At 52.0% G+C, this 21,900-nt stretch overlaps 4 protein-coding genes across 4 annotated transcripts; 3 read left to right on the top strand and 1 right to left on the bottom strand.

The window, feature by feature from the left end:
• Window positions 1-188: 188 nt before the first annotated feature.
• On the top strand, window positions 189-3,751 carry EsH8_I_001173 (sulfate transporter family-domain-containing protein; the record flags this gene model as incomplete). The annotated part of the gene is made up of 6 exons (XM_083268586.1): window positions 189-405; window positions 469-1,224; window positions 1,276-1,418; window positions 1,469-2,015; window positions 2,068-2,501; window positions 2,555-3,751. The coding sequence occupies 6 exons, from the start codon at window positions 189-191 to the stop codon at window positions 3,749-3,751; spliced, it is 3,294 nt and encodes a 1,097-aa protein (XP_083119024.1).
• Window positions 3,752-4,947: 1,196 nt separating this feature from the next.
• On the top strand, window positions 4,948-6,182 carry EsH8_I_001172 (serine-threonine protein kinase 19-domain-containing protein; the record flags this gene model as incomplete). The annotated part of the gene is made up of 2 exons (XM_083268585.1): window positions 4,948-4,954; window positions 5,005-6,182. The coding sequence occupies 2 exons, from the start codon at window positions 4,948-4,950 to the stop codon at window positions 6,180-6,182; spliced, it is 1,185 nt and encodes a 394-aa protein (XP_083119023.1).
• A 458-nt stretch (window positions 6,183-6,640) lies between these two features.
• EsH8_I_001171 (uncharacterized protein) lies at window positions 6,641-9,918 on the bottom strand (the record flags this gene model as incomplete). The annotated part of the gene is made up of 4 exons (XM_083268584.1): window positions 6,641-8,089; window positions 8,264-8,548; window positions 8,640-9,463; window positions 9,882-9,918. The coding sequence occupies 4 exons, from the start codon at window positions 9,916-9,918 to the stop codon at window positions 6,641-6,643; spliced, it is 2,595 nt and encodes an 864-aa protein (XP_083119022.1).
• A 7,720-nt stretch (window positions 9,919-17,638) lies between these two features.
• Window positions 17,639-20,602, top strand: EsH8_I_001170 (kinesin motor domain-containing protein; the record flags this gene model as incomplete). Its single annotated transcript, XM_083268583.1, has 2 exons — window positions 17,639-18,440; window positions 18,492-20,602. 2 exons carry the CDS (start codon window positions 17,639-17,641, stop codon window positions 20,600-20,602), a joined length of 2,913 nt encoding a protein of 970 aa, XP_083119021.1.
• Between the last annotated feature and the right edge of the window lie 1,298 nt (window positions 20,603-21,900).

Genomic DNA, 21,900 nt, shown 5'->3' with positions numbered 1-21,900 from the left:
ACGCCCACCACACACTTTCTTCCTTTCGCGCACACCCCAGCTCAGTTTCCCATGATTTGGTAACGGCTGCAAGAATCAGCCGTACCACTGGCCTGGCACCGCGACAATTGGCGCCCTCAAAAGGTGCACCGGTGAACCTCGGCGTCTTCGCTGCTAGCCAGCGAGCCAATCCAGCCAGTCAGTCAGCCATGTCGTCCCCCAACTTTGGCTTCTCCCCATGGCGGCGAAGGGCCGCGTCGCTGAGCTCTCAGAGGACCGGCGAAACCAACCCTGAGAACCCGCTGCTCAGTCCCGGCCGAAATTCCCAGACAGGTCCTGACCCGAGGGCTCTGTCGTCCTCCATGAGCTCGAGTCACCGGGAGCCGATTCGTTCCTTCATCCACGGCACCGTGAGGGACCACCTAGGTGAGCATCCCATGGCTGGCGCATACGTCACATCTGTCGCACACACTAACATACCTCGTGCAGCTCCCATTGATAGCGCCCAGTATGCCCGCAACGTTCGCGAAGATACCGCCGAACTTGCCTCCTACCTTTTGTCGGACAAGAAAACGAGCCAAAGCCCAGCTTTCCTTTCACGTCAACGCTCGCAATCGTCAGCTCTCGCTCGGGAAACAGCGGTTTCGGATAGTGAGGATGACGAGGACGAACTCGCTCGCGTTACAAGCTCCGAAACCATACAGGAGGTCTCCGAACCACCATCACCAGAGGAGGATGCCGAAAGAATTCCAGAGGACGGCCCCTCGATGTTGACAAATCTGCTGAAGAAGTCACCTCCTCAATCGCATCGCGACCCGTCACCCGAGCCCCAGCCCGAGCTGTTAGAGCCATCTACTCCTGAGCCGAAGCGAGCACCGTCCGCGGAGAGGCCGGAACGAGAGGCGCAGTGGTCGGCACCAAGCACCGCGGATGGGCCCACCGAGCGAACCCCTCTGATCCCTAGGTTGTCGTCTGATAGCTACGATAGCTACAGCACAAACGGAACCACCAACGGCATCGATGTGGAAGGGCAAGAACAGAAGCCCAGGAAGCTATGGCTCCGTGGCCTGAAAGATCTGACTGTGAATGTGGAGGGGCATATTTTGCATGGTATTCGGACTGCGACGAGTCCCAAAGCCTGGAACCGTCGGGCCATTTGGCAAAACGCGGTGGTGGCTCCAGTATCTTGCCTTCCGGCCGTAATCGTTGGGTTGTTGCTCAATGTTCTGGACGCCCTGTCTTATGGTAAGCCCCTGAAAGCATTTATCGTTATTTCATCTGATCTAACTGAACTAGGCATGATCCTGTTCCCTCTTGGCAACCCTATCTTCGCCGGTTTGGGCTCAGCCGGCATATCTATTTTCTATGTTAGCACAATTATCTCACAGTTAACTTTTTCAACCGGCAGCATCTTCAAGGGTGGCGTTGGCTCTGAGCTGGTAAGTCCCACCCAATCAGGTCGGTCGGGGTTTTGCTAAACTAGGTACAGATTGAAGTCGTGCCCTTTTTCCATAACATGGCCCAAACAATTACAGACCATGTTGGCCGAGACCAACCCGATGCTGTGATCGCGACGACTATTGTCTCGTATGCCATCAGCTCCATGATGACAGGCACGGTCTTTTACCTAATGGGAAAATTCAACTTCGGCTACATGGTCGGCTTCATCCCAAGGCACATCTTGATTGGTTGCATAGGAGGTGTCGGCTGGTTCTTGGTTGCCACGGGGTTTGAAGTCTCAGCCCGGATGGATGGCAGCCTTGAGTACGACTTGGACACCCTTCACAAGTTGTTCCAGGCCGATACGATACCCCTGTGGCTCACTCCCCTTCTGCTTGCTACTGTGCTTTTCTACAGCCAGGCCAAGGGGGCGTCCAAGTACTTCCTGCCGCTGTACATCATATCTATTCCGATCGTCTTCTATTTCTTTGTGTTTTCGTTGGATGCGCTCGAACCCGACTCTCTCCGAAACCATGGCTGGATTTTTGAAGGGCCACCGGCAGATGAGCCTTGGTGGTACTTCTATACGCTGTACAGTAAGTCGACGTCGCCTTATACGTGCAAATCAGTGCTGACTGCTCATCTCAGAATTCAACCTTGTTGAGTGGGATGCCGTACTGGAGTGTATCCCTGCAATGCTTGCTCTTACCTTCTTCGGTATTCTCCATGTTCCCATCAACGTCCCGGCACTTGCCTTGCAGACGGGAGAAGACCATGCCGATCTTGACCGCGAGCTCAAACTTCACGGTGTTTCCAACTTCGTATCTGGCCTAGCCGGTAGCATTCAAAACTACCTTGTGTATGCCAACACCGTTTTCTTCATGCGATCCGGAGGAGATAGCAGACTTGCTGGCGTCATGCTAGCAGCTCTGACCTTTGGCGTAATGATCATTGGCCCGAAGATAATTGGTTTCATTCCCATCATGATGGTTGGCACATTGATCTTTGATCTTGGATTTGAGCTTCTCCTCGAGGCTGTCTGGCTTCCGAGGAAGAAGCTGAAACTGGCGGAGTACCTAACGGTAAGTTACTCTGTCTGTCTCTCTTCCCTGGAACAAAACTAACCCCCGTCTAGGTGATCGTAATCGTTCTCGTCATGGGTATATATGACTTTGTCATCGGCATTGGCGTTGGTATTATTCTCGCATTCGTATCACTTATCATCCAAACGTCGAGGGTACCTGCTGTCCGGGCGAGCTACACGGGCGAGATCGTCGGTTCCACTGTGCGTAGAAATCCGTCACAGCATCATTATCTGCAAGAGGTCCGTCGGCAGATCTACATCGTCAAGCTCACCGGCTTCCTGTTCTTCGGTACGGTCGTCAGTGTCGAAGAGAAGATACGAGCTTTGATCGATGATGGTGCCTTCGCTCAGAGTCCAATCAAGTATCTTATCCTCGACCTGTATCATGTCACAGGCCTAGACTATTCAGCTGGCGAAGCATTCAATACCATCAGCAGACTGTTGGACAACAAGGGAATAATCCTTGTGATTAGTGGAAAGGATGCTGAGAGTGAGGTCGGCAGAAATTTACGAGCTATGGGAGTCGGCAATGATAGCATTGAGGTCACTTTGCTTCCAGACCTCAACTCGGCTCTCGAGAGCTGTGAGAACGAGCTGCTAAAGACTTTGTATGCAAGCCAGGAGGATCTTCGAAAGGGGACTCGTCACGCGCCGACTGCCAGCCTCGATGTACCTGCGAAGTCAGACCGGGGATCCTTCGACATGGTAATCAACTCACCGAGGCGCAACCACTTACACGAAGCTGCCAGGAACGCGCTGGCGAATACGGAATCTTCAGGTACAACCAAATGGCAGAGCTTTAAGGAGCCTCTGAGGTTGATGCTGCAGATATTCCAAGGGCTTAGCGATAAAAACGAAGACTTTTGGTTCAGGGCAGTTGGCTACTTTTTCAGGAAAGAATACCCGGCTGGTACGGTTTTGTTTTCCAGAGGTGAACCTGCCAAGGGATTCTACCTGGTTGAGAAGGGTATACTCCGCGCTGATTACGACTTACCCCAAGGCTCGCTGACAGAGAGCATTGTGGCGGGCACGACTTGCGGCGAGTTGCCCTTCTTCTCGGAGACGGACCGGACGGCCACAGTGACGGTTGATAGGGACTGCGTTGCATGGCGCATGGACAAAGAGGGATGGGAACGGCTCCAGAAGGACCAGCCGGATGTCGCCCAAGAGCTTTTGAGGATGTCACTCAAGCTGACAAGTGAGCGGATGGCCTCCATCACTTCGTACATTTTGACCATGGCCGGCTAGTGCCTGGTGAACAAAAACAACTTTCCTATTCTGACTGGAGTTGATACGGATACCAAAACGAAAAAGGGGGGTTTACAAAAAGGAGGTTGGCTGTATACTGATTAGTCGTCACTCAGCGAGGTGCTTACATACTTCCGTTGTTGATAGCTTTTTGAAATATTTAGACGTGAGGAACTTGAAGCAAGTCCTCCCTGTAGAAGCAAACAAGTTTGAATCGATCAGTTATTCTGGTCTCACATTCTAGACTGGAGAAAGAGGCGTCAGGGGTGCGGCCTCATTTCTTCGATATGGACGGCCCATAAAACTCAGCCCATACAACTCATCAGTTTCCTTGATACGAAGGTCAAGTGAGGCACTTCATTGAGACAATGCCTTGAGTATTTGTCCGGGGGTTCTGTGCTGACGGCTCACGCCAATACTACTTGGTAGCAACAACCTCTCTGCTTGTAATGTTTCAATCTGTGGTACTCTTCAGGGGAGTTGAGGAGCCCTCGACGTCGACGTTACTAACCATGCCTTCCAACCTCTAGTCAACAACGCATTGCCTAAAACCTTTCCCGCTAGATCAGCTTCATAAAGATCTATTCGATCCAACACGAAGGTATCCATGTGCTGACTGGTCGTATGAGGGATCGCCGAGGTTCTCTTTGATGTTCGTCTTCAGGTTGCTGTTGATCCCTCAACAAACATCAATCACACACTTGGTCTCAGCTACTTACCCAAGCTAAATAATAACAATAAAGAATAAAGAATGAAAATCACCCATCAGACCTAGGTCGGAAAAGATGAAGGAGAAATTGTATCTTCTCATATCACTCAGCACAACCAATGCCAGCTCTGATACCCGCCCGCCTTGCTACGTTTGCTTACTTGGGTTGCAGTTGTTGCCTCTTTCCTCCATGTGGCAGTTTGGTGTGCGTGGCGGCGTGCATTTCTGCTGATTAATTCGGTGTGGCTGCCGTCTAGTGATCCAGTATCAAATCATGCCCGAACCCAAGGATGGCTGGTTTGTTGTCGGATTCGCCACCACCACCCCCACAAGGTCCACCCGGAATCGACACCCAGAAGGGCGCGGCGTACGTGCGGCATCCAGACACCCTTTAAAACGGGGTGGAGCGCCGGCCTTAGTTCCCGGACAACCATCGCTCATCCCACCCTCGAGCTTTCACCTCCAAATCGTTGCTGCCGAACCCTGCATGCCGGGTACGCGCGCATCTTCGCACGGAGAGGTATGAGTCTCCGGTCAATTTTAGGAGGCGGCCGCGTGAAGAAACCAAAGCCAAAAACGTCGGCTTCGCCACGGAAGAACAGTGGAACCGGTAGCCCCCGGGCCGGCGGCAGCGCCAGGAAGAAGCCCGCGCTGGCGGACGTGGATGCCAACGACGATGACGACTTCTTTCACGACAGACTCGACGATGCCGGCCTCGTCGCGGCGCTGGCGACAGACATGTCGCTTCGCGATGTAGTGCAGGCCATCAAGTACACTCGCAGCCACATGTTCGGCCCGGTACCCACAGAGGCGGCGGGCATGAACTCCACACGCATCGCCGAGGTACTCAATTACCACAATGCCATGCCGGGGCTGGTGACTATTTCTCATCTGCATGCGCTCCTCGCCTCACCAACCGCCGTGGAGCGGGAGGTTGCAGAGTTGCAGCGCGGCGGAGCGGTTCGCAAGATCTATGTGCAACGTCGAGGCGGGCTGGGTGAAGCCCTCGTTCAGACCTCAGAGCTGGAGGAGATGATCTCGCAGTCTGCGGAGCTTGACGAGGCAGCGAGGGATTCTTTTTTGGGGTTCCTCAGAGGGAACCCGTTGGCGCAGACAATGCCGCGTTCCGTTTGCAATCACAGACAAGCCGATGCCTTGGTGCGGGCCGGGTTCTTGACGGCCAAAATACACCCGCAGGACGTGGGTACCCCGCTGATGAACCTGCACCTGCGTCCAGAGGATCGTGGAAGTCTGATGAGCATCCAGGCGGTGTCTCGCGCAGCATCTGGCAGCTTCGACGCCGTGGGAGGCCAAGGAGCAATACACTCGGCGGGGGGCGGGGGAGGGGCGCCGCGCCTATCCCGCGCCGACGCGTCATCTTCGGGAGCCGACTTCACCATCGCGGTGCCCGGGAACGGGTCGTTTCTCAAGCTAAGCGCGGCGGCATTGGAACACCTCACGAAACTTTTGTCCAAGTCGCAGTTTAGGGAGATGCCAGTGTCTATGCTCAAGGAACGTTGGGAGGGTGGTGTAGCCCGTGACGAGGCACGCCTCGCAAGGAGGGCCAGGGGGGAGTTCGCCGGCGTGCTGCCAGGACGGACGAAAAGATGGAAGGAGTTTTATGGATTGGAGTTCGACTGGGTGTTGGAAGAGGCAATGGGCGCCGGTCTTCTTGAAGTATTCGAGACACGCAGCGTAGGTAGAGGAGTGCGCCTGCTGTGATTGTGAGACTCGAAACCGAAGCCCGTCATCCGTATAATAGGTGAGGATTGGGCCTAGCTAGTATCACGAAAAGATGGTAAATTCTCGGTAGAGACACAAAAACAAAGAATGTTGAAAACACAAACTTCCCGTAGGCACCTTGTAGGACTTATTATCATTGACTGTTTAGCACCAGTCATTGCAGTGGTGAACAGAAATTGCATCATGAGAAAGTGAATTTAGTAATCACATAGGAAATTGTCTCCCTTGACTGTTAATTACATTCTTCCTGGTCATGACGATGACTTTTTTTGCGAGAGGGGTTCTTCATTTCTTGGTGACTAGCTGCATGACGTACCCGGGGCGTCCAAACAACTACAGCACAATCGTCACGCAACTGTTTCAATCATCACAGATTTATACCGGGCTGGTCGAAACAAGACAGTCGTGTCTCTGGGGGGTCTCTTCTGCTGGTCTCTCTATGCTTTGTAACTCTCGGGATGTACCAGGCCGTTGCCCAAAACACCCCCAAGGTCGATCACGACCTTTTGCACCACAACGCCAGGTTCTAATAACCACAGATCCAGTGAATGAGGCCCAGGCTTCAAACCGCCGTCGATAGGCGAAGTCACGTTCCAGCCACCAACAATCACTGAATCGGCCCAGCCCTCTGGGTCTGAGCCCATCGGGTTGTTCTGGACAGGCTCAACAGTGACTATGTCTCTATTATCAACGGCAAAGGCGTACTTAAGCGGCCGTGTGCCATCGTGGTTCCTTGAGCCACCAAGGTAGACCCTCAGGCTGGCGTTTGCGTTTTCAGCACCACCGCTGGAGGTATAAAAGTCGTAGGACACCTTCGGTGCGGTCGAAACAGTGAGCGACGGGGCTGTGACTGGCAGATTCTTGATTCCTGACAGGGTACGGCCATAATATGGTAGCTTTGCCAAGCGGATACCGCTCTTGTCAGCAACGCGGGAGTAGTGTGCTGCCTCGATGGCAACCACACCGTTGGACTCGACGTATCGCCCCTTGAGTTGTTGCTTGGACACAGACGGGTTAAAAAGTGGAAGATATGCAGTCGCTGTGTCGCTCGAGCTGCCACCTAATCTTTGAACGCTAAGGGCAGCCTGACTTTTTCCAGCAGGCGCCGAGGACCAGTCTACCTTGATGATGGAGCGGGCGTCTGAGAAGTTTCCAGGCGAGGATAGATTGCCGGTAGGGTTTGAAATGGAAACCCAGGAGACATTCGAATGTATGTTGTACAAAAACGTTCCATTTGCCCTTGTGAAAACATCCAGCCACCGCTTCTCTGTCGGAGGCATGTAAGGGCTCATAGGAAGAAGGACAATCGAGAGGTTGTTGCTGGACGCAGGCAGAACGTCGCCCTGGCCAGCAATGCCCATAATCCCCGACTTTGGAACGGTTGAGTCGCCGATATAAGAGAGCCTGGGCAAGTTGTCCGTCTTGGATTCATACCAGGTCGTCAGGCCGATATGTACCTGGCACATGATCCCGTTCCACTTCCCATCATTGATTGAGTTGTACTTGGCAGATATTTCCGTATCCCGGGCAAAAGCAGCTCGAGCATCTGCCGCCAGTTTATTGGTGCTGGTTCGGTGCTGAGTCGCATAGCGTCTGCCGATCTCAGTCTTTATGTAGAGCTCATTTACGGCCTGGCCGGCTTCGATGGGGTGTAAAACCATCTCATAGAATGCTGCTTTATAAATAGCCCCAAGCATATTGTAGACCCTCATGGCGTCATTGAGAAGGCTATTCCATTCGGCGAGTGCCTTCTCGGCTTCGTCGTAGTGCGATGTGCTGTATACAAAGGGGGGCATGTTGAGGGTTTCATACTTGCGGCGTGCTAGGAGAAGGCCGTATCGGTTGAGGATATCAGCGATCGCGTTGCCAACGGCTGAATTGAATGTCTTTGAGGCCCAGCCAACTACCCATCTAGTAGTGCTATCTGGATCGCTGTGTTTTGACATGTCATATGCCATGTCTAGGAAGTGTGTTGCAGGTATTTCCTTCAAACGGATGGTTAAATTCCAAGGGAAAAAGCGGACGCCGGTGGAAATACGACGTGGTAAAACATGACTTACAAGCGGCTTGATGTCACCAATGTTAACGACCCAGATCTCTCGGGCCTGTTTATCGTAAGCAAGCTGCATCTGCTCCCAGGTCTTTATGAGCTGAACAGTGTTGATCCATTCGTACTGCCTGGGTCTGCCGACGTAGTTGAGGTGATAGTATATGCCCACCCCGCTAGATCTCGATGCCTCGTTAGGGTAAGGTATTCTCAGAAGATTCCCGTAGTTATCATCTGTAAACATCATAGTCACGTCCTCTGGGACTTGCATGCCGGCTTGGTAGTATTTTCCGACTTCCTATAATTTGACTATGGTCAGCGAGGAGGGGTGTAATTCCCCATCCATACTTTGTGGCGGGTTACTGAAAACAATAGCCGGGGCGGCATACCTTGTAAAGAACCCAGGTCTGCGGGATCGTGCTGATGTCAACACTGAGAGTCTTGCTGATAGATTCCTGCTGGACCTTGAGAATCTCTTCCAGTTGAGGTGCTGTGAGCGTTGGTGACTCAAGATCTCCTTCCCCTCTCATGCCCATCGTGTATAACGTCTCCCAATTCCTTGACCTTTCAACACCAACGCTCATGAATTTCGTGATATTCTCGGAGTTCTTACTCCAGTCCCAAGGACCACTAACATATCTCGTCTGCTCTACATAGGCCCTCGCCATGGGTTCATGGTGACTACTTCCCACCACGATACCATAGTCGTCAGCCAATTTTCCGTTATTGGCATCGTCGACGTAGAACATGCTGTACTTCATTGCCGGCCAGATGTAGTTTGCTTTGAGTCGTAAGATTAACTCGAATACACGTTTGTAGAACTCCGAAGTGAAGGGTCTGCGTTGATCCCCGCCTGCGAGTGCGAATCTAGAACTAGCCCACCCCGTGAGGCATTGCTCCTCGTCGTTGATAAAGATGCCGCGGTACTTGATCGAAGGAGGATCCTGTATTTTGCCCCGGGGATCGAAATAGAGAGTTTCCGTAGGAGTTATAGGAACATCAGCCCACCAGTACCAGGGAGAGACACCGATTGCCTCAGATATAGAGTAGAGGCCATATATAGTGCCACGTTTGTCGCTGCCGACTACCACAAGGGCCAGGGAGACCCCAGGTAGTGGATTATGGACGAGTTCTTGGGTGTAAGATTCCCACTTTCCCTCAATATCAGCGACGCTCTTGATTCTACCATTCTTGCTGAGGTTAGCGATGATTCCTGAATGACCTAAAGTACCGGCGATGATAATGATGGATGAAATTGTGCCATTGAGTTCGTCGAACCACAGTGTACTATTTTTGCCAAGAACCTGACCGAAGTCATGGACTAGGTCAGTCGCTGTTCGAGTAACACCCGCAGTTTCGTTGGAAGATATAAGGATGTCTGGGGGGCTATTCGCGCTTCCTAGCTTGACAAATCCAGGCACTGGGCTGCGAGATATGGTCTGGCCGTCAGCATTTCTGGCCCAGGCCAAAAGCAGGCCTAAAAAGGTACAAGCCCCAAACTTCATCTCATCCCTGTGGTTCTGGAAAAGTAGTTAATATGAGATGAAATCGTAGAATAACTATGTCCGACAAAAGGGTTGATCCCGTCAAAATACAGTCCGTGGTATCAAGTACTGCTTTAAATCACATACTACACAGCAAAGCCATCGCGCCTTTTATCCTTGTCATTCTGAAAATATAGTTTCGATTTCTATGCAGTTAATCAATAATATCTGGCGGTGCCGGACAAGGTAGCCCGGACAGGACAGCCCGGGCCGGGCAGATGCAGCTGGCTTCCCCCGCAATTTCGGTGCTTATTATGACGGCCAAGAACTCTGCCATCAGGGATATCAACAACTTTGACGCAGGATTGTTGCCACAGACGCAATCTAAAGGGAAAAAAGTACTGAACATGCAGGACATTTATGCCGGAAAAATGGAGATCCGTCCAGTGTCGCTGTGTCTTGACGCATGACTGGTGGATTGAATGAAGGATTCGCACAATGTTTCTCCGAATGAATCAAAGCAAACTTGAGCAGGGACCATGGAGTCGTCTTTCTGACCTAAATACAATGGAGGTTTTTCTTGGGTCACCATCTCTCCTTTCTCCCGAGATGGATGGAATAAAAAGGCCTGTCGAACTAGCTCGTAGAACAATTGCGCAGTCGCTGTGCCGTGGAGGTATGGAGAGAAGAAAAAGAAAAGGGAACAAGGGGATTAGAATCGAGAGGAAAGAGAGTGGGCAGGTTTGAGTAATAGCCATACCACATTCCCTTGTGAAATCGTCTGCTTGAAGGCTAAGATTTGCGGATCCCTCTATAAAATGATTCAGGCGTTTGAATGAAATATTTCTATGTTAGAGGGTTTAGTATGATCTCTTGCTTTTTGTCTCCTTATCAGACTGTAAATTTACTTATGTGTCATCCAGCTTAAGGTTGGATGACCAATTTTAGGATTTTTGATGAAATCGGCTCAGTTCTATAAACATGAGTATAGTAAGTTGGATAAATGCAGGCGTACCTTGATTCCGGTATAATTTATCAAGACGAAACTGAATATAATAACAACAAGAAAATATTTATTGGATAGTTACAGATGTTTCAAAAAAAATCCCGCAGATGCCCAGTGTTGACATGGTCGACATTGTCAAGACCATTATGATTTTACAGGTGGTTTTCGCTAGCTTTGATCTTAACCTCCGAATCATGGCAAATGGTGCGATAAACCATGATATCATAAAATGTTGCGGAGAAAACTTCCACATGAAGCCTGCGAAACCGGCAAGCTACAGCCCAATGTAAGGTGCCGAAGGAGAGGTCATACACACGGCTTTAACCCAGTAGTTGGCAAATCATGGATTAAGTAACGCGGAAACTTGGGAGAGACGCAATCAGGCTAGAGGTTCAACCTCCACACAAGGACGAAGTTCAATTCTTGACTTGCACTGTAAACCGCACCATAGAATAGCATAATCTTGAAATCCTAATCCGAATGAACAGTGGTCATGTTTGTAGCATTGCGGCATTCTCCATTTGCAACCCTGTGATAACTATGTAATGCTAGTGAGAAGGACAGATATATACAGGGGAATAGGATCACTTACAGAGAAAAACCGCTAGCTCGTCTACCAGGAAATGCCACTGATTATCAATCAAGATACCTTATCAAACTGGCCGGCCGACGCTACCTCAAGCCGCATGGTATGCAAGTCAATGAGATTTCCAAGGGTCCATAGATGAATTCTAACGCAGTGCATCCCCGTGTGTACTGTGTGTAATGTAGGGGTGTAAGGCCCGCTTCCGCGATGCTAGGTTAAACAGTTGGGGAATGAAAGCAACCTGTGTTAATCGCACTTCTAATCAGGTGTATCAATATCATTGAGGGCTTGTTTTGGAAATGTGAAATTTTGTATTGTCGGCAGCCAGTTATTAGAGGCTTGTTTTGAAGTCTCTAATCTAAATATAGCCCACGTACAAACTATATCACTCTAGCAAAGTACACAATACCAAACAGTGAAGTCCAGAGACCGTCAGGGCGTACTATACTCTCTGTTAGTTAAATGGTCTTATCCCCTTTCGACAACTCCCAGGGAACCAACCCTCCTCAAGACAAACGGAGCAATGCAATGGAACAAACGAGCTTTCTGCCCCGGGGCGTCAGGCGCAGCAATTCGAGCCAAAATATTGACAATGGTACATCTTGGATCGAGAAAGCTAAAACATCTGCCAATGAAGCCCTTGAGTTTCTAAAAATTTCAATTTCTGGCACTACTGCCTGCGTCCTGAAAACCCATCACAGACCCTGTCCATCATGTTCGTTGTTCTGTCACTCTTCTCCGAGGTCCTTCGAATATCAACCTTCTCGGCGTAGATTCTACCAAGTTGTGCACAGCGTTCAATGCCAGCACTACTAAGCTGAAGTTACTGACTATTGTAGATCCCATCAGCAAGCAATGAGTTTGCTCGGAGGGTTTCCATGATGTTGGCAGGTGAAAAATGAACTTTAAGCTGTCAAAGGTAGCTAGGAAGTAACTTTGTGTTTGGACACGAGGGGGCTCTAACTACCGATTTCAAAGCTTTCAAGATCATTTCTTTGGAGTTCTGCTATAAGTGGCCATATCGAAAGAATGCCTCTGGGATGTCATGCTTTGTTTCAACATTCATCAGTACAGGCCCTTAATCGACAGCAAGATTTCGAATCCAATCCTAGGGAATCTTTGATAAAGAGGGCTGTGCAAGGCTTTCGGGTACACTAGATAACTTTCAGATAAGATGACTGGTCACCCTTTTTGATAGCCCATTGCGGAATATGTCAGTGTCACCTTGACCACGATGGTACTCAATTTTTTCCAGCTCTCCCGATATATTTGCTGGCTTCTTTTCTCACGTCTCCACCCCCAATGCGATTTACTGGCACCATCAACATAACTGATTCCATCCATACTTCGGTGAAGTATTGTCTCAATAGTTTGCTCGCCGAAGAAAACCCAGGAGCCCTTGGGCGATGATCTTTATTCTGGCGTGGAGTTGTGCCAAGGAGAAATTGAACATCACTTTTCACACTCTTGTGACAGCCGGATGTGAAACTGCTAACGGTAAAATAAGGTATGATATCTACAATGAAGACAGCTTGGACGCCAAGAAGCCTCTCGAATAATCACAAAGATGTCTGCTAAGCTTTGGAGTACACCTGGCAGACTCGATACCTGGACCCAGGAATTTGTGGGCATCATCGTCATAAGCAATATCATCGCCATCATCATCATCATCATCATCAATACACACACCTCTCCCAACGGCTGCTCGGGTTGGGTGTTCGGATTGCCGGCCTGAATAACACGTAGTACCCCGGCGAGTCGAAGAGAGGTTTGTTGCGCAGCGGCAAATGCAGCCTTGACGCGTATGTACATTTAATCGTATAACTATGTATAATCTGATATTCTAGTATGTATTGTTTATTCAGAAAATGGTTAAGCAATCCTGCAAGGGGGCACACCGGATATCTGAAGATGACTACCTTCACAAACAATTGGAGCTTCACATGTACCCCCACTCAAGTGATTGTATATAAATATAGCTGGAACCAATTGAGTTTCCTACCACTTTGACCAACGCTGCAATATTCGCATGAAGAATGGTGCTTCTAGCGCGGCAGACTCCTTCCACTATAATACTGCGTGTGCACCCGAAACTCGGGGAAAAGCAACTTGAGGCGCAGTGCGGAGAACGGGTATCTACGTACAATTCTTGTCAGAAGCAGCCGTGGGAAGCTTGAGGTAAAAAAATAAGCTTGGGCCGCTACCTGCCCTCTTGTAAGACCCTGTGAAACGCAAATAAGCCGACCTCATTTAAATGAACAGACGGTTGAAGTGCATGGCGAGGCACTTGCGCAACCTTCCTGCGACGTGGGATTGCGGAGATGGAGCAGCTGCGAATGCGAGGTTCATCGGATGACGGAATTACAAAAAAAAGGGACGAGGCACAGCTGACAACCGTGTCAGCGAGACACAGACTCCCGGCACGGCTCCGGCGACACTGTCCTGGCGTTGGTGGTCTGTCTCTATGCCTCTGGTCTCCGTCAATTTGTCTCGGTGCTCTGTTGGGTGACCAGAGCGCGGGGACCCCCAGATTGCTCGCTCGACCGTCACAGCGAAGTGGGAGCAAGCATTTGATCAATTCGAAAGAGGGGCGTCGTAGGATTGGCGTGACGGACCCAGGCCATGGAGATTATTGGGGGGCATGGTCACGTCGAGTCGTGCTTCATCGACGAATGAGAGTTGGTGGGGAATGGACGAGGCTGCAGCTAGCGTGCTTGTCGTCACACAGACTCCAACGCCATCTGCGTCCTCTCCAATTCTGAATTGTGCTAGGAAGCTTGCCGGCGATGGCTCCTGCAGAGGTGCAGAAGGTGCAGCTGATGGATGCTAGCTGTTGTGGTGGTGCCGATGCAGCGTGCCTGGATGATGTGCGCACGGGCACGCCACATATGGCAGCTCGTTGGCTAGAAGAAGTAGTGATGTGATGGCATCCGGAAATTACAGCGTGGTCCGTCCATATGGGGGCTGCTGTCAATTCGCAGACGTCGTTTGATTGCGACCACGGCTGGCACTTTAGTGTAGGTGCTTGGCCCAGCCCTCCCATTTGCCGCGCTCTGCCCACTGTCGATCAATTCATCGACGCGGAGAGTCTGGCGGAGGGTCTGGCAACTGACCTACTCGAATCAAGGGTCTTGTGTGGATTCGGGGCATTTAGAGAGAGAAAAAAAACAGCGAGGGGTGATGAGCGGGCCCGATGATGGAGTTTGGAGCCAGAGCTGTTGGACTCGGTGGACGAGTTGGCGAGGCGAGGGAGCCGGTTGGCGATGAAGCACGGAGCATTCCCTACTTTGGTGGAGACCAATGGCAGACATGTGGCAGTCCTGTCTCTCGGCGAGGAACGAGTCAACCGGGTTGCGCAACATCGAGTATAATTACACACACGGCACCAGCTCCTGCTGCTCCTGCTGCTCCTGCCGTTGCTTGCTCGATCGCACGATTGTTTGGTTGCCGCAAAGCACGCGCATATGTGTGCGACGGTCGTAAGGAGGTTGCACATGTGCAGCCCGCCTTCTCGTCCCAAGTGCCGTCTGTGCCAGCGAGGGACATGCTCTCACAAGCTTTGGACCAGATGCAAGCCAGTTTGGATTTGACAGCAAGGGTCTCCAAGGTATCTCGAGACCTAAGCACTAAGTAGCGTCGAGGAGTCAGGCCACAGGGCGACGCGGTTATCTTCCGCCAAGGGGGGGATCCGTTAGTGCTATGATTCTGTTGTGTGAGGTGGTTGAACCTGGTCCAAGTGTCTGCGTGGCCTTCGCGATTAAAGGGGCGTTGCGATGTGCCGAATACCTAGGATACTAGTATTTCATGGCTGCGCCGCGTGTATCTTTGAACTAGACCCCAAAGAGACCACCCCCTTGCCGTGCCTGAGTTGAACGCCGGTCCTTGCAGGGAATGTGACAGGGGTATAATCTCCAAGTCTGGGTACCAATTTGACGATGGACAAGCTAGCAAGGGAAACTCCCTGGGATGGGAGTGATGGCGAGTGGTGCATTGGACGGGTTCCGTTAGCATCTGGCTAGTCATTTGATGAGCGAACGTAACGTTGGGTAGGGAAAGAGAGAGCAGAGATTTTGCGCGTGCAAAGCAACTTCAAGCCTACCCCTGGCTCGAGCTAGATAATGCAATGGATGGTGGAGGTGGAAGAGGAAGTTCACCAACAGCGTTCCTCATCCTCGTCCTCTGGATGGCCTGAAAGGCTTTGGAGGGGGGAGGGCTTTGGAAAGACGAGGACGAAAGAATTGAAGGGGGAGGAGCTACCTAGGACGAGGAGGACAAGAAGCCGGGGCAAGGGAGGGAAATCTACATCCCTCCTCTCCTTTTTTGTGTTTCTCATGACACAAACACCACGTTCTTCTCATTTCTCTCTCTCTCTCTCTCTCTCTCCTGTCTCTCCTGTCTCTCCCGTCTCTTCACCTGGCCTCGGGAGCGCTCTCTTCCTCGTTTGGCTCAGAGACGGCCCTTCTTCGTCTTCTTCCAAGCTTGTGCATGGCCCATTTTCAGGTGACGCAGCTACCAAGGATCGCCAGTTATCCTTTGCGCTTTAATAGCTTATCCCTCTTGCCTCTTGCGCACCACATCCCGTTGTCGGCATATCCAGGCACAACTTTTGTGGGGTCTCGCAAGCTCCCGTCCAGAAAAAGCAAAGGGAAAGAAAACGGTACGTACCTACCACTTTTACTGCATGCCCAGCGCAGACCAACAGGAGGCCGGGAAACGAGACGAGGCAGTGAGCGAGGGAGAGGCACTGCGCCCGAAGACCCTTCCCTCAAGAACCAACATTGAACCCGCGCCTAATACGGAACAGAGGGTCACTACTGGCCTGGCCTCGCCCGCCGAATTTACCTTTCAGTCCATATCGCTTCCAACTTACCCGACGGACCTAATAATCAGCCACTTGACCAACCTTCTCGCCGTCTTGGACACAACGGCCATTTCCCGCTTACCTTGCCGTCTGGTCTGCTACACTAATCGCGCCGAAACGCATTTTCATCACCACATTTCCCGCGCCTTCTCCATTTCCTCGGCCACACACTCCTTACTCATCTCGCCTCCCAGACACACTCGCTGCTGGTCTCATTCCCCTCGACTTCCATACAACTCACGTCGGATTCACTTTGTTCGCCTGCTTCTCTTCTCGCCCGCCCTGCCAAGACCAAACAAACTCGTCGCTCAACAACCGGATCTTCCCTTTGCACAAAACATCAGACTTCCTGCAAACTCGTTCCCAGCTCGTCTATGGTCCCGGCCGATTATCTTGCCGTTACCTCCTCCAACTTCTTACTCTGCACAGTTGTTTCCTGCTTCTCGGAGCCCTGACTCTGTCTACGGCCACAGCGAATCCGCGCTCGCATATCCCTCACTCAGCGCTGCTGTCGAAACATTTCCGCCCGACGAAACAACCCCTTCCCTACCGCGTCCAATTTCTGGAGTTACCCCGATCTGCCGCCCAATCTGAGTGCCCGTCGCTATCCTAGTCCTGCGACTCGAGCTGCGCGAGGCGATAGAGGCACCGTGCTCTGCAGACAGACGAAAAAGAAATTCACAGGCCTCACGCCGCCGCTAGCGCAAGGAATACAGCTCGACGAAAATCCCACTACAGTCAGACCTTTGTTTTCCCTCCGCACTTGGACCATCAAAAGCGACAGGGCCCAGTTTGGACCGCAAGGAACACTCTACGAGACATACGAGCCTGTTCGATTCTGGGATCCCCCTCCCAAAAAACCGCTTGACATTGGGCATTCTTCGTCCCTATTCTTCCCCATCTTTGGTCCACCACCACACATCCGGGAGCATAACATTGCTCAACATACCATATTGGTAAGTTTCTTGCTCTACTCCTTGCTCCATCCTGCTCCGCTTCGTGGCATCGCCTTCTATGCCGGTTCGTCTGCATGTCATGCCAAACCACCGTGCTCGCCGCCAAAACTGTCATGATCCCGGGGCACTGACAAATGTCCAGCCAGCAGAAACTCGACATCCGATGAAAAGTTACCACGCTACCCTGCACACCCTCAACGCATAATAACGTTTCAACCCGTCCCTGTTCTCGACTTTGTCCAAGGTGCTGGGACAAAGCCTCCCGTAGGCCAGACCCCCGTCCACGCTTGCGGTCTTCGGACGAATACAACCCACACGGAGAGATCCCTCTTTATCGACGTAATCAACCTCCCGACGATCACCCCTTTCCACCTTCCGAGTTCATGGACCGACCGACTTCTCGTCTGCTCCCGACATTCTAGAAGGCATCTTGCCCGAGTTGGGATTCTGGCTGTTTTGCAGATCACCGCTCCTACTTTTCAATCGTTCAACGGAATGGCGACAACGCTCCCACGGCCATCACGGCCGTCAAACGGCCCGCCATCCATGGCTTTGCCAGCTCTTCCTGTTGTTAAGACGAGGAAGAGTACTGGGGGCCTACCAACGCCTGCCTCCAAATCCAGCCCGACCACTCCTAACTCCAAGTCTGGCCTCCGCACTCCATCCACAGGCTTCCTCCCTCCCACGTCCCCCGCACCTACATCGGCGCTTCCGCAACCGCGAACAGTTTCTGCGATGAGCAATTCTTCAGTACGGACGTTGCGCAAGACAGTGAGCATCAACTCGTTCCCCCAGCCGCCTCGAGGCGACAATCGCGTCAACAGCCTACCCCCAAGTCCACTCGGTACTGACTCACCACGGAATTCAACACGCAAATCAAAAGGATCTATCACGCCGAGTTATTCACATTTGAGCAATGGCGCACCGAGTCTGCTCAACAACAACGCAGAGGGGAAGTCAATATCGAGCGCAAGCGTCCGCATGTCCGATGGCTTTATCAGTATCTCTTCGCCGCCACAAAGCAGGAGTTCCTCGGCGCAGGATTCCTATTCAACTTCTGCGACGACGTATGATGACCCTATTGATGGAATGGCGGCAAAATCCTCATCTGACGGCACCAGTGACAAGAGAGGCTCCAAGCTAGACGGCAAAGGCAATGTGATCGTAAGCGTGAGAGTGCGCCCGGATGCGAGCGGGAACGGGAACGAGAACGCCAAAGCCGAGGGCGAGTGGATGGTCGACGGACGCAAGTCTCTTGTTGCGTATAGAGGAAAAGAAGGCGGCGACTACTTTTATGGTGAAGTCTACTCCTTTGCTCTCAATGAACTGTACTAACACGGAGCACCAGATAATGTTTTCACGACACACGACGACAACAGTCGAGTCTACGACTGTCTGGCAAAAAGGTTAGTCCGTCGCGTCATGGAGGGCTATCACGGAACGGTGTTCGCCTACGGCATGACTGGTACCGGAAAGACCTTCTCAATGCAAGGAACGGCCTCTTCCCCAGGAGTTATCCCACTCGCCATTACCGACATATTTTCCTACATCAGGGAAACACCATCTCGCGAATTCCTCCTCCGCGTTAGCTATTTGGAGATTTACAACGAAAAAATCCACGACTTGCTGAGCATGCCCACTGGAAACGGCACTGGAGCCGGTGGACAAGAAGAAATCAAGCTGCGCGAAGACAGTAAACGCGGTGTCTACGCCAGCCCCTTGAAAGAAGAAATCGTACAAAGTCCAACTCAGCTCTTGAGGGTGATTGCCCGTGGAGATCAGGCACGCAGGACTGCAAGCACCCAGTTTAATGCGAGGAGCTCGCGAAGTCATGCGGTAGTCCAGATTGTGGTGGAGAGCCGAGAGCGGATACCGGGGAACCCCAGCGGTGGCGGAGACAGCAAAAGATCCGGTATGCTGCCTGGCGGCGTGCGTGTGTCGACACTGAGCTTGATCGATCTCGCTGGGTCCGAAAAGGCTGCCGAGTCCAAAGAGCGAAGGACGGAGGGCTCCCACATCAACAAGAGTTTGCTGACCTTGGGCACCGTTATCTCAAAGCTCTCCGAGACCAAAGACAAGGATGGGAAAGCAGCTGACAAAGATGGAAAGCATCTGCCATACCGAGACAGTAAACTAACTAGGCTTTTGCAAGGGGCTCTATCAGGCAACTCCCTTGTGAGCATTCTTTGCACGATTCAAATCGGTGCAGCTGGCAGTGCTGCATCCTCAAACTCCCATACATCGGAGACTATCAACACGCTGAAGTTTGCATCCAGAGCGAAGAACAACATCGTCAGTCATGCTAAGAAGGCAGAAGAGGCTCTTGGAAGCGGCGGCGACGGCGGCGCCAGGGTCCTCTTGGAGCGGTACCGCATGGAGATCCTGGAACTTCGGCAAATGCTGGATACGCAAGCCAAGGAGAAGAATGCGAAGAACGCCGAGGAAGACAGGGCGCGCGACGCTCAAGAAGAGATGGCCCGTGAGCTGGAGGCTGAGCATCGGCATGAAGAGCAAATGCTTGAAATGCAGTTGGCCCGCACCGCGCTCAAGGAACGGATCGATCACCTTAATCGTTTGATCTTGAGTTCCAAATCAATCGGCGTTAATGTGAGCGGCTCCTACAGTGCTCTGGGCATACACCCTCGCTCCTCGATGGCCTCTTTCAGGTCAATGGCTACTTCGAATAGCGGCAGACCAATGCTTGAGAGGACGGCGTCGATGACCTCGGCATCTTCGACCATAGGCCGTCGGTCCAGTGGTCGATCCAGTGGTGGCCAGCGTATGTCTAGCGGCGAAGGAGGCGTTACAACAGATGATGACAGCATCGGCGAATTCGGAGATGGCAGTGCGTCACTGACGGCCCAGAACCGCGCCCTGCAGGCCGACCTAGCAGACAAGACGAGGTATATCCAGACTCTAGAGAAGCGGCTCATGCAGGCACGTAGAGCCAGCTCCTCCAGAACCTCTGTTGGCTTCTCCGCCCCGAACAAAGGCATCATGGTTGGGGAGGACCACAGTGTATCGACCCTGTTAAGGGAAAAGGATGCCGAAATCGCAGAGCTGAGAGCTCGTCTAGACGACAAGGATCGCATGCTGGGCGCGTTACGCTCGGCAGCACGGTCTCGAGATACGGCGGAAGGAAACACAGATGGCAGGACTTCCGCTTTGTACGAGCATAGTCCCCCGCCATCGATGAATCCGCCACCGGCACCAACCACAAGCTCCCTAACCAATGTCCGCAATCGCACCAAGAGTGTTGACGAAATGAGCAAGATTCTGGACGAGATGATCCAGGACCATGTCGAGACAGGCCATCTGGTGAAGGGGGCCAGAGGAAGCATTCGAGTTGTCAACGACCGCAAATTGGAGGTCCATCCCGAGCTACCGATGAAGCTCGAGCCGCTCCGGAAGACAGCATCGTTCGACGGGACCGGCAAGGTGTCGATGATGGGGATGTGACAGCTTCCCGTTGGAAGCGTAAGCGTGATTTGTTCATTTGTATTGCGGAAGTGGACGGGATGGACTTCGTACTGAGTGCCTCACGTAGGCCAGGAAAGGCGTTCAGGAACGGTCGACAAGGACCATTATTTTGTTTTCTTCTTATACCCGATACTTTCATTCGCCGTGGTTATCGGTTGAGAAGGCGGCGCTTACCTCCGCCTTTCTTTTGACATCAGCCATACCCGTTGGCATGTTTTATTAGCGTATTGATGCGTCAGGAGGGTGGAACCGGTAGAGACTTCAACCACGACTAAGCCGTGCGGTCTTGGTGTATCGGGGTCGAGTCATCACTATGGGCTGACGATTCAGTGAATGGCAGGAAAAGCGAGAAGGTCTGCCAGTGGCTTTTTAATATTGGGCAGATGATTGTGATGGTGCATATGTACATCAGAAAGCAGGCCTGGTCAGCTAGCTAATTACGGACAAGCAGCGACGAGAAAAAGATAAAGACTATGATCCACCAGGTGCAATTGCCCTTCGCTCGTTCGTGCCAAACTTCAGTTGTGTGACTGCCAACCATATCTCCTCGGCCACCGACGTCGGAAGACTCGGTTCCGGAAGGACAGAAGCGGATCATGGACCAAATGAGCATTGGACTCGCCGTCAGTCACGGAATCGTGCAGTCTTGCAATACTGGTACTGTTTAAAAAGACTGTTTGTCGCTTTTCTCGAGCGACCCCCCGCCTTACTGCTGTCTGCCTGGCGGGTTTTCGTTTGAAGTGGCACGGGTCGTGTCAAGACTACAACTCCAGCCAAAGCTTGGGCCATCCAGGCACAAGGGGCATCGATCGGGTTGATCTCGCGACGTCAGATCACGCGGAAAGAAAGGGAGTTCGCGTGGGTGGGATGTTTACGAGTTTGTGGGTGAGTAGAACAAGGAAAGCTGCGAACAATGGAATGCAAGATCGGCGTCACTTATTGCAGTGTAACGAGAGGAGGTGCCCTTTGCGCAATCACATTTCGATAGTCTAGGTGGGAGCAAACAGACTCCAGTACCGTCCGTTCCCAGTACCGCGGTTTGACGACCGATCGTTGGGGGGGTTCGCTTCGGGTGGTTAAGGCGCAGTGGCAGACAAGACGGGCACGGGCTCTCTATGTAAGAGCTTATTTTTGGTCCGCTTCTTGACTTGAGTAACGACTGACGAGCCAAAAATGGTAGGGGCGGGGGTACAGGACGAAAGGGCAAAGGGCATTAAGTGGTTTGGGGGCTTTTCCAAGCACCGTGGCTTAGGCGTTTTACGGCAGACGGGTGTGCA

Source organism: Colletotrichum jinshuiense, chromosome 1 (assembly GCF_051148585.1).
Source record: "Colletotrichum jinshuiense chromosome 1, complete sequence".
Classification (NCBI taxonomy): domain Eukaryota; kingdom Fungi; phylum Ascomycota; class Sordariomycetes; order Glomerellales; family Glomerellaceae; genus Colletotrichum; species Colletotrichum jinshuiense.
The sequence above is the reverse complement of the archived record's forward strand: the minus strand, read 5'-3'. Positions and strand labels throughout refer to the sequence as shown.